Source organism: Melanostigma gelatinosum (assembly GCF_949748355.1).
Source record: "Melanostigma gelatinosum genome assembly, chromosome: 14".
NCBI classification, from domain to species: Eukaryota; Metazoa; Chordata; class Actinopteri; order Perciformes; family Zoarcidae; genus Melanostigma; species Melanostigma gelatinosum.
The window spans coordinates 12,797,877-12,813,276 of NC_136647.1; the positions used below are offsets into that span (position 1 = coordinate 12,797,877).

The 15,400-nt window shown below is 43.4% G+C and overlaps 1 protein-coding gene across 3 annotated transcripts; it reads left to right on the forward strand.

Moving 5' to 3' along the window:
* Positions 1–2,444: 2,444 nt before the first annotated feature.
* On the forward strand, positions 2,445–15,136 carry tcerg1b (transcription elongation regulator 1b (CA150); the record flags this gene model as incomplete). 3 transcript variants are annotated; one of them, XM_079283934.1, is made up of 22 exons in its annotated part: positions 2,445–2,527; positions 3,481–3,706; positions 4,503–4,655; positions 5,154–5,421; positions 5,643–6,014; positions 7,330–7,383; positions 8,925–9,125; positions 9,519–9,628; positions 10,213–10,301; positions 10,390–10,577; positions 10,683–10,764; positions 11,066–11,201; positions 11,350–11,439; positions 11,568–11,686; positions 11,972–12,122; positions 12,300–12,464; positions 12,722–12,904; positions 13,131–13,310; positions 13,424–13,462; positions 13,559–13,642; positions 13,992–14,092; positions 14,326–15,136. In XM_079283934.1, 22 exons carry the CDS (start codon positions 2,481–2,483, stop codon positions 14,525–14,527), a joined length of 3,240 nt encoding a protein of 1,079 aa, XP_079140060.1. In that variant the 3' UTR covers positions 14,528–15,136. The 3 variants fall into 3 exon arrangements, with proteins under 3 accessions (XP_079140060.1, XP_079140061.1, XP_079140059.1); XM_079283935.1 differs by having other exon boundaries at positions 10,390–10,550; XM_079283933.1 differs by lacking the exon at positions 7,330–7,383 and having other exon boundaries at positions 2,481–2,527.
* Between the last annotated feature and the right edge of the window lie 264 nt (positions 15,137–15,400).

Consider the following 15,400-nt stretch of genomic DNA (forward strand, 5'->3'; position numbering starts at 1 on the left):
TGTGATTAAGTAATAAGACCCAGTGTCAGTATTACGATACCAAAATCAAAACATAGTATATGATAGTATAACATATTAACATAATATAGTATGATATAGCATAGTATGGTATAATAGATATGTGCAATATAATATGCCTTGTAATAATAATAGTTTGTTGGAAAAGATTGATATCGGTGGTAATCTCCCGTCTTCAAATTCAGAACTTGTTCCAACTGAGGCCATGTGGTGTGCGCAGGTTTTGGTCATCTCCGGTCACGTCCAGCGGAATCTGATCCACGGGATGCAGCTGGAGAACCCCTGAACCCAGATCCAGTCCACCTCACACCCGTACTCGGAGGTGATGGTCCGGTTACCAGCTTGACCATCCCGCCCACGGAGGAAGGTACAGTATGCCATCGGGCCCGTGTGTGGTAGTCCTGCTGGGATGTGAACGGAGGCAGAGACCCAGGAAAATAAAGATGAAATGTTTGGAATAACATCAATCAAAACGTCCTAATTATGAGATACTAAATCAAATTACAATTGTGAAGTGACATTGTAACGTTCAAATCATGAGATACTAAAATAAAATCATTATTACATGAAGTCAAAAAAACAACTGAGTTTTTATTGAGATTTAGTGTGTAATCTCCAATATTTTCTTTTGTTTGGTGGATATCGGTCTCCTTGAATCGGTAATCTTAAATTTCTTGCAATCAGCATTTGTTATGTGAGCTTTAATTACAGAACTCCAAAATCATCACAGATCTGTGCCCTAAAATGTTTAATAATGATAGGCGGGGGAAAAAAGAATCAGCATTTCATTAGGTGTTTTGGCTATCATATGTATTTTAGCTGTAAACCATTTTTGTTGTTTTACAGATTACTACGGGAATCTTTGTCTAAATAAGTGATGAATAATGTAACACAAACCTTGTGTGTAATTCTGAATGTTTTCTATAACTGTGAGCGAACAAATCAGTCTCCCCAAATGTCCTCTTCAGATCTGAAGCAGTAGCAGTCTGGCCAAGACAAGAATGGATACATTAAACGGCCACCAAATGCTTTTATTGTGTGTCATATCCACCGCCAACACACCCTTCGCAAAATCTGCCCTGGAGCCGACATGATAGACACCAGTATTGTGCTGGGCTGTGAGTGGTCCAAGCTCAGTCAGGAGCAGAAGAGGCCCGACTATGAAGTGGCTCACAAACTGAAATACATGCATAGACAGCAATTCCCTGGTATGGACAATACTGATGAGAGGATAATGAACATTTACTGCGCGTTTACTTGAAGTCCTGTGTGCAGATATACAGTAGGATGTGTATTCAGTTTTAATCTGTTCTGGTATGGATGGTGAACCTCTGACTCTCTGCTTTGTTATATCATACCAGATTACGAGTTCCGCCCCCAGAAGAAGAAAGTGTGTTTATCCTCAGGGCAGGGAGCATGGACAAGACCCTGGCATTTCCTTCTCACAGGCAGTGCTGCCACCTCAGTCCCAGTTGAAGGGCCCCAGCATGTATCCATATCCCACCATGATGCCCTACACACAGTGGGCTACCATCAGTACCCATTTTTTACCCCATGTCATCAAATGGGCCTCCACTCCGGGGTTTGGATTGACCGTTCAAGGTAAGGCATCTTCAGTGAAGTATTCCAGCTAGCCGATGTGTGAGAGCTGGTTTATATCCTTCAATGCACCTTCCATATACTCCATGCACTGAATTAATTTTGATAACTCATAAATTACAGCAAATATGAAGCATTAAATGTTTCTTTTTACTGTCAACCCACAGTATCCCACAGACATGCAAAAACACTTTTTTCCTTTAGATTTCTTTAAAGCAGCAGCAAGTAGAACGTGTTTTGTTTCAAGCAAGATTTCTCACTTTTACACACTGAATGTTACATTAATTTGTCTAACACACAATTCCACTGTAAACCAATCAAGAAAGATTACATTACATTAATTTGGCAGACAACTTTGTTCATGAGTGGATGTTAATATTTTGCTTCTGCTATGTTTTTAAGGTTTTAGCATGCAGATTTTGTTATGGATTTGACTTTCTTGCAAGTACCTTTTTGAATACAGGACATCCCAAAACAGTGCAGTGGTTTTCCCCTATCGTAGACTATTACTACTAGGACGTTTGTTGTTTTTCCACCACTGTTCACAACAATGGACTCACAAAATACCCACAGCATACAAAATACCCAGCACCGCAGAGAGAGAAATGAATGGGCTATGCAGAGAGTGGTCGTGATCAAGAGTCCAATTAAATATCAACAACACCCTGCGTCTGGGCTAAACAAAGACATATGAAGAACAAGACCCAGTGATTGCTTGGCCAAACCACTGTGAGAAAACCACCATCCAATCAGAGCTCAGAGAACTCGGTCTGCGCTATGATTGACAGCCAAGCTCAGCGAATACGAGAAGCAGAAACCGCTTAGGGGCGTTTCCAGGAAGAGAGTGGTTACATTTTCCTGTAATGGCGGAGCAGACCGACAGCGAGGCTATCGGGTTCAACGACAACAGGTCAGATAATAGCGGCTAATGTGTCTATATGAATATGAGCGCAGTGTACTATTAACCAAAAGCCCACATTGCATACTGAGTTGGGTAGAATTAGCTTTGGTCGAGAGGTTGTGATGAACAGTGGTCTTACTTCTGCATGTAGCCATGCTAGCTAACTAGCTTCTAGCTAACTAGCCTGTGTTGCCAAGCGGCTCGTCTCTGCTCTCCGCTCGTGGCACGCGGTAAACACAGGCAGCCAGATCAAACATGGCCAGATGTTTTCCTCTTTCACCAGGCTTCCTTCTTCACCAGGCCCCAATGTGTGTTCGGACACGGCTCCTATCTTACGTGTGCGTTCTGTGCTCACATGTTAATGTACAATAGCCAGCTAGCTAAGCTATGCTACATTAATTAGTAAGCAGGGGCACACAACTCCGTCCATTCAGTGTTTTGAATGGACTGGCTTTCTGTTAACGTCAGCCTAGTTAGTAGTAAACGAGAGTATCTTGAGTGTTTGATTTTTTTATGATCTCAGCATGTAACGTTACCATGACCAACGGGATATCACCATAACGAACATGTGGAATAATAAACACCTCCGAGCTACACAACGTACAGTAACAATACTTCCGTTACACCTCAATGCTCCATAAACATCACACGTCATGTTTCTCCAGCTCATTTACTGTACAAACATCAGCAGAACTATAGCAAAACAAAACCATGTTTATTTTTCATTTGTGCACTTGGTTCTCTGTTCTAACCATCAGAAATGAGCCTTAAGTAGCAAAAGGTTGGACATGGCATAATATGAATTATGATGCTCAGCCGTACCTGTAGTTGGATACTTTAAAGCATTATATCTACCTGCAGCATGACAAGTTTAGTACTGATCAAAGTGCTCCTATCAGAGGGTTTTTGTTGATGCTACACTTACAACACTGGTTGTAACTTGATATTGTGTTGTGTGCTAGAATGGTGCAGCAGGCAGTACGGTTCCGCGGCCCTGCACCTGCGCCTGCCCAGACCCCAGTGTTACGAGGCCCACCACCACTCCTGCGGCCGCCACCACCTCCTTTTGGGATGATGAGGGGACCCCCGCCGCGACCCCCGTTTGTACGTCCACCCTTTGACCCCAACATGCCGCCCATTCCACCTCCAGGAGGCATGCCTCCACCCATTGGACCCCCCCATCTACAGGTAATTGTTGCCCACATGCATGCTTTTCTTTGTAGAAGTGTAGACTGTTAACTCTGCCTGCAGTGATGTTACACACACCATTAATACAGAGAAATAGAAAGACTCAAATTCGTCTAGGAATAGGACGATATCGGATTTTATCGTGGATTGTGATAGGAAAGAACATAAGAAAACACAATGTTGCTATTTTTTACCCTTTATTTATGCGGGCGGTTGTTCACTAAAAGAAATATTCACTAACAAAATATCTGTCCTATCTGTGATGCAATACTTTTTTAATTTACAAAATGTAAGGTAAAACATGATTCCAGTATGTTTTAGTTCTGTTTGACGAGTTGTACGCATATTTTGCTGATTATTGGGTCAATATCATGATTCGCAATTACTTTGGCCTGGGTAATTGTTACATGAAAATGTCATACGTCCCATGCTAGTCTAGTGAAGCCATTTGGCAGGCAGAGTCTCCAAAGAAATTGACATTAAAGAACGCTTTAGTGCTCTCTGGCATGAATACCAATAGTACTAGCTCCTAGAACAAGACAGAACCCAGGAGGAATATGACTCAAACCTATTAATAATCTGTTTCACTGTGTGATTCTGTCTTGAATGATACAATTTGATGACTTGAAACTCCTAATTTGACTTCAGAGGTTTTAAGTGCCGTCTGCTGGCTAAATCGTCGAATGCTTGTCTATCTGGCCACCAGGGAGGACTCTAATTGGTCAATGTATATTCCTAGCCCTACTCCTTTTAAAGTCTGAAAATGTAATACTGGGTCTTTATCTTTTTGCTGCAGAGACCTCCATTCCTTCCCCCTCCCATGGGGAACCTGCCTCCTCCTCCAGGAATGCTGTTTCCACCTGGGATGCCCCCCGTTCCGGCATCTGGAGCCCCTGCACTCAACCCTACAGAGGAGATCTGGGTAGAGAACAAGACGCCCGAGGGAAAGGTAAGCTCGAGATCACATGTAAGCACGTTGTGGGGCCCCTATACTTGTCTGGAAAATGAATTAATGATTCATGTTTTTACATTTTTTTAAAGTTTTTCCAAAAGTACATTTGAATATAACACTTAAGACAGAGACATTATTGGTATTACTGGGGGTTGTTGTTGATAATATTTTGATGATATGAGACTTTAGATAGACGACTGAGTTAATGGTGCTAATCACTTGATTGCATTTGCAACTTTGCAGCTTTTGAAAACTAGAAATGCACACTGCTTAAAGTAGCCACTTTAATATTGGACTGGATATTGTGCTGCCATTCTAAACTAAGTCATTTTAGAATAAATCTTCCTTAGTAAGCAGATGTGCAAGGTATAACTTCAAATTAAATGTCAATATAATCAACAAAATTGGTTGCCACTATATACATGGGTGATAAATATATTCTAGTTACTTTTAGTTCCCTAATAAGTGTTTTCTTGTCCATTATCCCCTCTAAAGGCATATTACTACAACGCCAGGACCAGAGAGTCATCGTGGAGTAAACCGGATGGTGTGAAGATCATCCAGCAGTCTGAACTCAACCCTCTTCTTGTAGCGGGGTCGGGTCCAAGTGCTGGGGTGACTGCAGCTGCCAGCTCGAGCAGTCACACTACAGCCAGCACAACATCCGCAGCCTCCTTTACTCAGGCCCCGTCCACAGCTCTGTCCCGCACACTCGCCTCCAGTCCAGACTCCACCAGCCCCTCCCCCTCTGTGACCATCGCAGGTACGGTCACAGTCTAATATGGACCACACACACACACACACACGCGCACACACACACACACACACACACACACACACACACACACACACACACACACACACACACACACACACACACACACACACACACACACACACTACAGCAACAATGAAAATCTTGTTTATTTGTGTTTTTATATCCAAAAGCCACTGTTGTAGCCGACCTGTCCCCTGTTGCCACAGTGTCCTCAACGGTTGCTGTATCTCCAGTCACTGTGGTAACTGTGTCCACGGTGCCCTCCCCGGTTACGGCGGTGCAGACCATGCCGCTGCAGACCATGCCGCTGCAGACCATGCCGCTGCAGACCATGCCGCTGCAGACCATGTCGCTGCAGACCATGCCGCTGCAGACCATGCCGCTACAAACAATGCCGCTGCAGACCATGCCGCTGCAGACCATGCCGATGCAGACCATGCCACTGCAGACCATGCCGATGCTTCCTGCAGGCCTGCCTCACTGTGTGGGCCAGCCCACTGTGAACATGCCCTCCTTCCCCCCTGTTATGGTGCCTCCTTTCAGGGTGCCCTTGCCGGGCATGCACATCCCTCTGCCAGGTAAGACCTACAGACTAAGAGCTAGAAACAATATCTAGCTGCTGCTATCACTGCTAATAAGAGGGACTGCTGTTTAAATACATTGGAATCAGGTAAAATACTGCGATAAGCTATCTTGCTGATCTATTGGTCAGGCTGCATGAAAGAACTTTGAGTCTGACATGTTGAAATTAGAGATGTCCTGAGTCAGGGGACCGATCCAGGCTGAGAGTGATACGTCTTCTCTCTCACGGATTATGTCTCTGTTACACATTCATCCATATCAGATCAATAATTGAAGTTGTTAATTTTAACAGTTTTGAACCAGGCTCTCTGGAATTTGGATTAAATAGCTCACTATGGTGGGCCACATTTCGTAGGCTACACCTGTTATTTCAATGTGCCAGATGAATATTTAGTCAATACATGGATCTGGTGCTGCTATGTAAACGTAAATAACGGATTAGGTATCAGCAGATATCTATTATGTAAGGGCCACAAAAATTTGACCGCGACACCCCGAGGAGAAAGTGTGTTTTTGCTAGTAAGTAAAGCAGTTAAGATTACTCCATTACGCTGATGCTAATGCGCTCCTTAGCGTAGTTTTGTGACAACTGATATGCAGTTTACGGTCTCTGTGAAAAAACAAACTCAGCAATGTGGGTACACATTGATTACGACAAAAAACAGAAGGTAGCCAGTGGACTCCAACTCTCGCTGTTATCACAGGAAGGAGGATTATAGGAACATCTACAAGTCTTGAGTGCAGTGGCTTGAATTCATGTAAATGTACTTGTGTGTTTGCTTTCATGTTTTTTCTTTTCTGTTCTCTGTGTTTTTGTCGTCTTTGATTCCTTGTTTTTTTCCCCTCTCTGTCCCTCATTTTGACATCGTTTGATGAAAGTAAATTCTTGTTAATTCTCCCTGTGTATTTTGTGAACGAAGTGTCCGACTTACAATCAGACGGGGATCGTTTTAGATTAGGGATGATTGTTATTAAGTTGACAAATATCTGACGGAGAGCTTCCTGATTGACTTTAGATCTGTGGTGTTCCAATATTATGCATTCACTACTTGAGATGTGACTTGTTTCTCTTTTATAATTTTCTTTCTTTTTCTGTTCATCATAATTGTTAATGTAGCAATAGCCCCCAAATGAATCCTATTTTGTAAACCTAATGTACACTGTGCTCATTCCCAACACGTCTAATTACATTACGGGCTCATGAGTGTCATAACAATGACGTAACAATAAGGCACAGTCCAAACCATGACTGCTCATATCCAGTGTCCTGCTGTGTTCACCCAGATGCTTGCTTGTCCATTGTTCTTGCAGGTGTAGCAATGATGCAGATAGTAGGTGCCCCCTGTGTAAAGGCCGGCCCCAACGGTAAACGCCCAGCCGCTCTCATCTCAGATCTACAGTAGAAGGCATGGTAGTGAATGGTGTCTATGAGTCACATGGTATCTATGGGAACCCTCAAACAGTGTCATGGTGGTGAATGCTGTGAACATGATCCATCCGGTGTATAGTGCACTCTTACAGTGGCAGGATTTAAAAACGATTCCTTGGTGCAAACAGAGTATTCAGCTCTCACTAAATGATGAATGTACTTTGTCCAGTTGTTTGGCTCTTGGTAAATGAGAGACATAGTGAGATGTGGCTGAGCTGTTGATTGTTAGGATCAGTCATTTTGAGGCGTGTGCTTGGTGAATGGAAACGTGTTAAAACCTTTGTTGGTTCCCATAATGCTAGCTGGCTGCTTTAACCAAGTAGAGATTCAGTAGGATTATAGCAGTACGGGCTACATGTTGTGGTTGTGTGTTGTCTTCCTTTGTGGCATGGTTGTGTGTGTGTGGTCACTGCTTTGTTTGTTTGTTTGTGTATGTGGCCGATGTTGTCAATTAGTTCTTTAGACTTGAGCCGTTTCTTCCACAAAATTATAATATATTAATTTTTTATTCACTCGTCCAATAATCGAATCCTCTAGATCAGGGGTGTCAAACTCATTTTCACTCTGGGGCCACATTAGCATCACGGTCGCCCTCAAAGGGCCGGTTGTAAATGTAAGACGGTGTAAATGTAACTACTCCTAACATAACACCTACTAAGCAGAAATAGAGGTTATTTTTTCCATGGTTAATGGCGGACAGTTGAACGGCTTTCAGGGCGATAAGCCACGCCCCCTCTCCGGCGCATCCAGTGCGAATGAACACAAATAGCCCCCGGCGACACCGGCGGCGCGAATGGCTCAACTCAACTTTTTTTTTCATACTCAAACTTCTTCGTGACTTATTAAGTGGCGTATTAATCGTGTGACACAACGAATTGATAATGAAATTCGTTGCCAACTCTTTTAATAATCGATTTTCATCGATTTTTATCGATTCGTTGTTGCAGCCCTACAGACAATTGGAACAGCAGCTTACTTGATGACATCACCACCTCAGCTGGTCTGATGAGTTTAATCCGTTTTGTCTGTAAAGTATTTTTACAATCAAACTAAATATGACAACCCTGCTGTTTTCGTTTTCATTTAAGATCAAAAATGATATATTATTATTTACATATATATATATATATATATATATATATATATATATTTTTTTTTTGTAAAAAAAATAATAATTAAAAAAAATTATTTTTTATTTATTTTTGCTGGCGGATTCGCAGGCCACATAAAATGACGTGGCGGGCCGCATCCGGCCCGCGGGCCGTATGTTTGACACCCTTGCTCTAGATGACCCAGCAAATGGTTTAGAGGGGCAGCCCTTTTTAAGTTGTATTCTCTCTTTCTCACCTGGGAAATGACATTTCACAAATTAATGTACAAACAAATGCCTTTTATAGAGTATAGTCCACTTGACAAAGACAGAAAGACGAGCCCCCACCAATCCCGGTCTGTTTTTTCCCTCTCTGTCTAATGACAGGCATGCTTCCTGGCATGGGCCCACCTTTAGTTTCCATGATGCACCCACACCTGGCTCTCTCGGCAGCTTCCGCCTCCATGGCCGGCGCGTTGCATCTCCCTGAGTGGTCGGAGTACAAAACAGCTGATGGGAAGATGTACTACTACAACAACCGAACACTGGAGTCCACCTGGGAGAAACCACTGGCCCTGGTGGAAAAAGGTAGGCACTGCTGACCAATACACGCACACACACACACACAATATCTTTGCCAGCTCCAACATGATGAGATGATCTGCAAGGCCTGTAGTGGAACATAAATGGATTTGGTGGGTGATGGGTGCTGGGTTGGGTTAGTTTCCAGTATCACCTTTATTAAAAGCTTTACCAACTTTGCTTTTCTTCTCATTAACACCTCATTTGTAAGACAAGCTTTACCTCCGATCCAACATTGTCTGTCCTAAGACTTACCAGGGTCACTTGCAGCAGCTACACTTCCAGAAGATGATGCCCTGGCAGAATTGATGATTGACGAGCTGCCTTTGTTGAGCTACACTACACTTCTTGTAGTTACCTCACTGTTTGTGTGTTGACTTTTCTCCACGCTGTCTTCAGAGAAAGAAGCAGAACGGCTCAAGGAGCGTCTGGCCCAGGAGGAAGCTGAGGCGATGGAGATGGAGATGGAGGAGGAAAACAAAGCAGAAAACACTAACAATGTGAAAGAGGTATGCGACTGGTTGAATTACCTGATTGTACAAAAAAACAACTCAAATCTTTTAATTCCAAGGTGCATTGTTGCTGCACATTTTACAATGTTATGCTTCAATCTGGTGCACTTTGAGTGCACGTTTAAGAGGCTAGAGCTGTGAAGAACTTTGTGCTCTTGTGAACAGTTTTGTGCTCTAGCAGAACATAACTAAGGACGTTTAGGCTACTCAGGTACTGTACTTAGGTACACGTTTCAGGTACTTGTGCTGTACTTGAGTGTTTTCATTTTATGTAACTTTATACTTATACCCAACTACATTTCAGGGGGAAATATTATACTTTTAATTTCACTACATTGATTTGACATTATTAGTTACTAGTCGTAGATTGAGACTAGTAACTTACAAATTACCTCCTTCACAGCCATTGGTGTAAGAAATGCTTTACACTGCTCATAATCTATACCACATTACTATTCTACATGTACTATAATGAAGGACACACTTCTGAAATAAATCACACACAAAATAAAAGAATATAGTAAAGATATTGTTTGATAGTATGAATGCAATAGTAATGACAACTGATTTTCGCCTTCAAGGAGCCTAAAGAAGAAGAGATGACGGAGGAGGAAAAAGCAGCTCAGAAAGCAAGACCAGTAGCCACCAACCCAATCCCTGGCACGCCATGGTACGCACACACAGCCCCCACCATCACTCTACTCTACTTTATTTCAATCAACCTAATGCCTTTTTTAATTTAATTTTTTAAATATCAGGTGTGTTGTGTGGACGGGTGATGATCGCGTGTTCTTCTACAACCCCACAACACGGCTGTCCATGTGGGACCGGCCCGAGGAGCTGGTTGGTCGAGCGGACGTCGACAAGCACATCCAGGAGCCGCCGCACAAGAGAGGCCTGGATGACGGCAAGAAGACAGGTGTGGACAAACGCTCCTTCACACACAGTCAGTGACCAAGGCATTCAGCGCAGCTCTTATGATAATCGTGAAATATAAGCCAATTGTTTGATTGGCGTTAATGATACATTTAATATGTGTGTCTGTGTTCAGGTGTCAATAAAGAGGAGCCAGAATTAGCCGTTGCTTCCGAAGAAAATCAGGATGAGGAACCAACCAAAGCTAAAAAGAGGAAGTAAGTCATGCGTGTCTCCTTTAATTATTGCTAGAGTGCCGGGGCGCCCCAGTACCTCACCTGTCAGAGCGGGTGCTCCATGTCCTAAGCTGGTGTCCCGACCACAGCGGCCCGGGTTCTAATCCGACCCGCAGCCCTTTGCTGCATGTTGTTCACTCTCGCTCCTCAGCTGTACCTAATAGTTTATGGCTCTCATAAATATATCGTCAATCTTCCTGAAACCTTCTCTTGTACTTTCCTTGCTTTCTTTCTACTTCATTCTCCCCCCCACCTCTCTTGACCTTTGCCGTTTCACCCTCAGGAAGGAGGAGGTGAAGGAGGCGGACTCTGAGAAGGAAGCAGCAATGGAGGCCGAGCTCCGAGCTGCCAGAGAACGAGCTGTAGTGCCGCTCGAGGCCCGGATGACCCAGTTCAGAGAAATGCTGCTAGAGAGAGGGGTAATGCAAATATGTGACAATTTACATAGTAATCTTAAGTTTTATGGGTTTTTCTTTCGTCTACATTGACAACATTTTTTATTTTATTTTAATATATACAAGTTGATATTGGACTGTCTTCCTAATGCATTGTCTATCTTACATGTAGGTATCTGCATTCTCGACTTGGGACAAAGAGCTTCATAAGATTGTGTTTGACCCACGCTACCTTCTGCTCAACCCAAAAGAGAGGAAACAGGTTCAGATTCTCTCTCTTTCATGTGTTTCTCTCTCCCCCCACACTGTTACTCATTCTCAGTCTTGTGCCACCTACTGGCCATTTATTTCCATCGTTCAGTGCCAGTTTTGTGATTATGTCTTCTTCAGGTGTTCGATCAGTATGTAAAGACACGAGCAGAAGAGGAGAGGAAGGAGAAGAAGAACAAGCTGATGCAGGCCAAAGACGAGTTCAGGAGGATGATGGAGGAGGCAAAGTTCACACCAAGGTAAAGAAACAGGCCAGCTGTTGTGTTTAAAAAGAGAGCAGCAGTATTTATCTCTAACTTTATTCTTATTATGACATTGTTCTGCGAGAGTAGGTTTTCTGACGTTTCTGTTTTATTTCAGAGTGCGAGTGAAACGGATAAATGCTTTTATGGAACAGTTATTTTACAATCCTCTTCTCCTTTTGGGAGTTTACTCACAATATTTAATTTCACAATATATTATTAGTATTTAATGTATTATGGTATTGGTATTTTAATCATTTTTTCCCCCAAAAATCTTTACAGAACAACGTTTAGTGAATTTGCAGTGAAGCACGGACGAGACCCGCGATTTAAGACCATAGAGAAGATGAAGGACCGGGAGGCCATCTTCATGGAATTCATCACCGCTATAAGGAAGAGAGAGAAAGAGGACTCCAAGTCCAGAGGAGAGAAGGTACCACCCGCTCACATAATAATGTCTATGCATGGTATCTCTCTAGACCACGACTGTGGTGGTATTTAGGTGAAAGAGGTCAGTTGACCATGAGATGAGGCCTTGCAGGTCCTGCAGATGGTAAATCCTTTGGACAGATTTCCATGTTTTGATGTGTGTGTCTGTGTTTGCTCCCAGGTGAAGCTAGACTTCTATGATCTCCTAAGTGAGCAGCACATCGAGGTCGGCCATCGGTGGAGCAAAGTGAAGGAGAGGCTAGAGACCGACCCACGATACAAGGCTGTGGAGAGCTCCGCACTCAGAGAAGAACTTTTCAAACAGTACATGGAGAAACAAGCCAAGGTATGAGCCGTTCTCCTCATGGTGGATGATGGCTTTGATATGAATGTGCTAGTGACATGTGATCTGCATGACAGCAGCTGTGAACTTAGGTTGTATTATTTCAGGACTATGCAACAACATATACGGGTTTCATTCACATGGAGCTAATCAATTCCTGTTGAGTAAAAACGAGTTCACGTCTCCGTTTTCGTACGTGGTCGTCATTGTTGACATCGCATGACAAAACTGATGCCGACCTCGTGTGTCCTCCTCCGCAGAGCGTGGACCTCGACAAGGAGCGAGAGCTGGAGCGGCAGGCTCGTATCGAGGTTAGCCTCCGAGAGAGGGAGCGGGAGGTGCAGAAGGCTCGATCAGAGCAGACCAAAGAGATCGACCGAGAGAGAGAGCAGCACAAAAGGGAGGAGGCCATCCAGCATTTCAAAGCGCTCATGTCTGATATGGTGAGGTGCTCTGCAGCGTATTTATTTCCCCATAATGTCATTAAAATAAGTGAATTATTTGAATTTTCATCAAAACCTAATCTTTTTTGCATCACTGGTCATTTTTCACTCTCCCAAATTTGATCAGATTGACGGAGAAATAATCATTTTTGAACATTTTAGAAATGCAAGTATGTCAGCGGGCGCACAAGGCTGACTGGTGTTTTTTTGTCCACTTATTCCTCAGGTACGGTCTTCAGACGCAACATGGTCAGACACTCGTCGTAACCTTCGAAAAGACCATCGCTGGGAGTCGGCGTCACTGCTAGAGAGAGAGGAGAAGGAGAAGCTGTTTAACGAACACGTAGAAGCACTGGCCAAGAAGAAGAAAGAACATTTCAGGCAGCTACTCGATGAGACCAGCATGGTGAGAAGTAAAAAGGTGCAAAAAGCAGTAAAAGTTTCCAGTCATCTGTACGAAGCTTTTAATTTTGTCTCCATTTGTTTTTTTCTTGTATGATCACCGACACACACAACCAGCATGGCAAGAAGGAACAAAACACTCTGCAGCAGTTGATGGCATGTCCATTTCTGTTCTTTGTCAATTAATATGATCGACTTTATTCCTGTTTCGTTTTATGAGCTTATTAATGGATTTATTTGTTGGTGTTGTAGATCACTCTGACAACCACATGGAAGGAGGTGAAGAAGGTTATCAAGGAGGACCCTCGCTGTATTAAGTTCTCCTCCAGCGACAGAGTAAGACATGTTGTTATGCTTGAGTTTTGTGACTCTCGTGACGGGTTGAGGCGCACTCTAGTTACATTGCAAGAATTCAGGAAGTAGAATGATGAAAAATAAAGAAGCAAAGAACTCTTCCTGGTTAGTGAAGACAAACTGAAATAAATCTAGAAAGACCAAAACTATGAGCTCATCAGCCCAACATCGGCCGGCTTCTTGTTCATAAAATCCAAACACCGGTTCTGAATTGATCAACATTTGTTGTCTGTCTTAAAGGTGTTTATGGTGAGTTGAATTAGGCTCTAATCATCCATTCATCCATTTCATCTGAGTTTTGTGTCTGATGTGTTAATCTGTGTGTTTGCAGAAGAGACAACGGGAGTTTGAAGATTACATCAAAGACAAGTACATCACAGCCAAAGCTGATTTCAGAACCCTGCTGAAGGAGACAAAGTTCATCACATACAGGTGTGTACACTCACTAAGGCAATAGAAGTGTATAACAGCAGTTAAAATATTAGAAAGCGTTTTTTGTTGCACATGTACCGGTAATCAATGTACACTGTTGATGAAACCGGTCAAAGTGAGACACAATCAATCACAGTGACTTTGTTGTTACGATATAAAATTGTACCTAATGAAGAGATTTAAGAGACCACATCAGTGCCTTCTCCCTGTCTCACGTCCTCTCTTCCCGTCAGGTCGAGAAAACTGATCCAGGAGTCTGAGCAGCACCTGAAGGATGTGGAGAAGATCCTTCAGAATGACAAGCGGTACCTCATTCTGGAGTGTGTCCCCGAGGAGCGCAGGAAGCTCATCATGTTCTACATCGAAGATCTAGACCGCCGTGGCCCTCCTCCTCCCCCCACTGCCTCTGAGCCCACCCGACGCTCTACCAAGTGACCAATACATCATCTTCCCGGCCGATGCCCTACTCCTCCTTGCCCTCCTTTTGGCCAGAGCATGATCTCCCCCCAAACTCACCCTCAGGCCTGCCTTTCAGGCCCACGGCTGGCCTCGCAGTGTTATTGCTGGGGCTCCAGTTGCTTAGAGATGTACCATGGAGATGAACGGTTATGGTCTCTGTGTTATGTCACCTCTTAGCCCTGAAATAGCCCTTCATTTAAGGCAACAGCAGGGAGCAGAGGTTACCTGAGCCCTCACCTCTGACCGGCCACATTAGAGGGATAGTGATGAGGCTGCTGCCCAAGCAGCAATAGAGGTGTGAGATAGCTGATGTAAATGACGACGACGTGCGTGTGTGAGAAAGCGTGTGTCGGTGTGCGCGACTGCGTTTGTGTATGCGACTGCGTTTGTGTATGGAGTGTGCGACTGCGTTTGTGTATGGTGTGTGTGTGTGTGCATGTGTCTGAGGCGTCCTTAAGCCTTACTGCGCCACTTTGCCAGTCATTGTTTCAGCGGCTCAGTGTGAATGTTAGTTTCTGCTCAGTGGTTTACTCTGAGGTCGCAGCAGTTTCTCTGTTGGATGAAATAAAGGCAACTTCCACTGTTTTTCAATATGTCGTCCTGTGGATTTTCTTTTCTAAATGAACACCTCACATGTAGTCTACTTACACTCTTGTGTAAATGTTACTGAAGGAAGCGCTGATATATAAGGAGAAATCAACCCTAACCTAATTCATTGAGGGTGATATAATTATGATGTATCATATTTAAATTGGTCAACGAGTTAATTTCTCATTCATTCACTCCAGTGAGGTTTCGGAACTTTCTTTTACAAAGAGTTTTAAGCATACAGCTAATCCGTCCAACTAA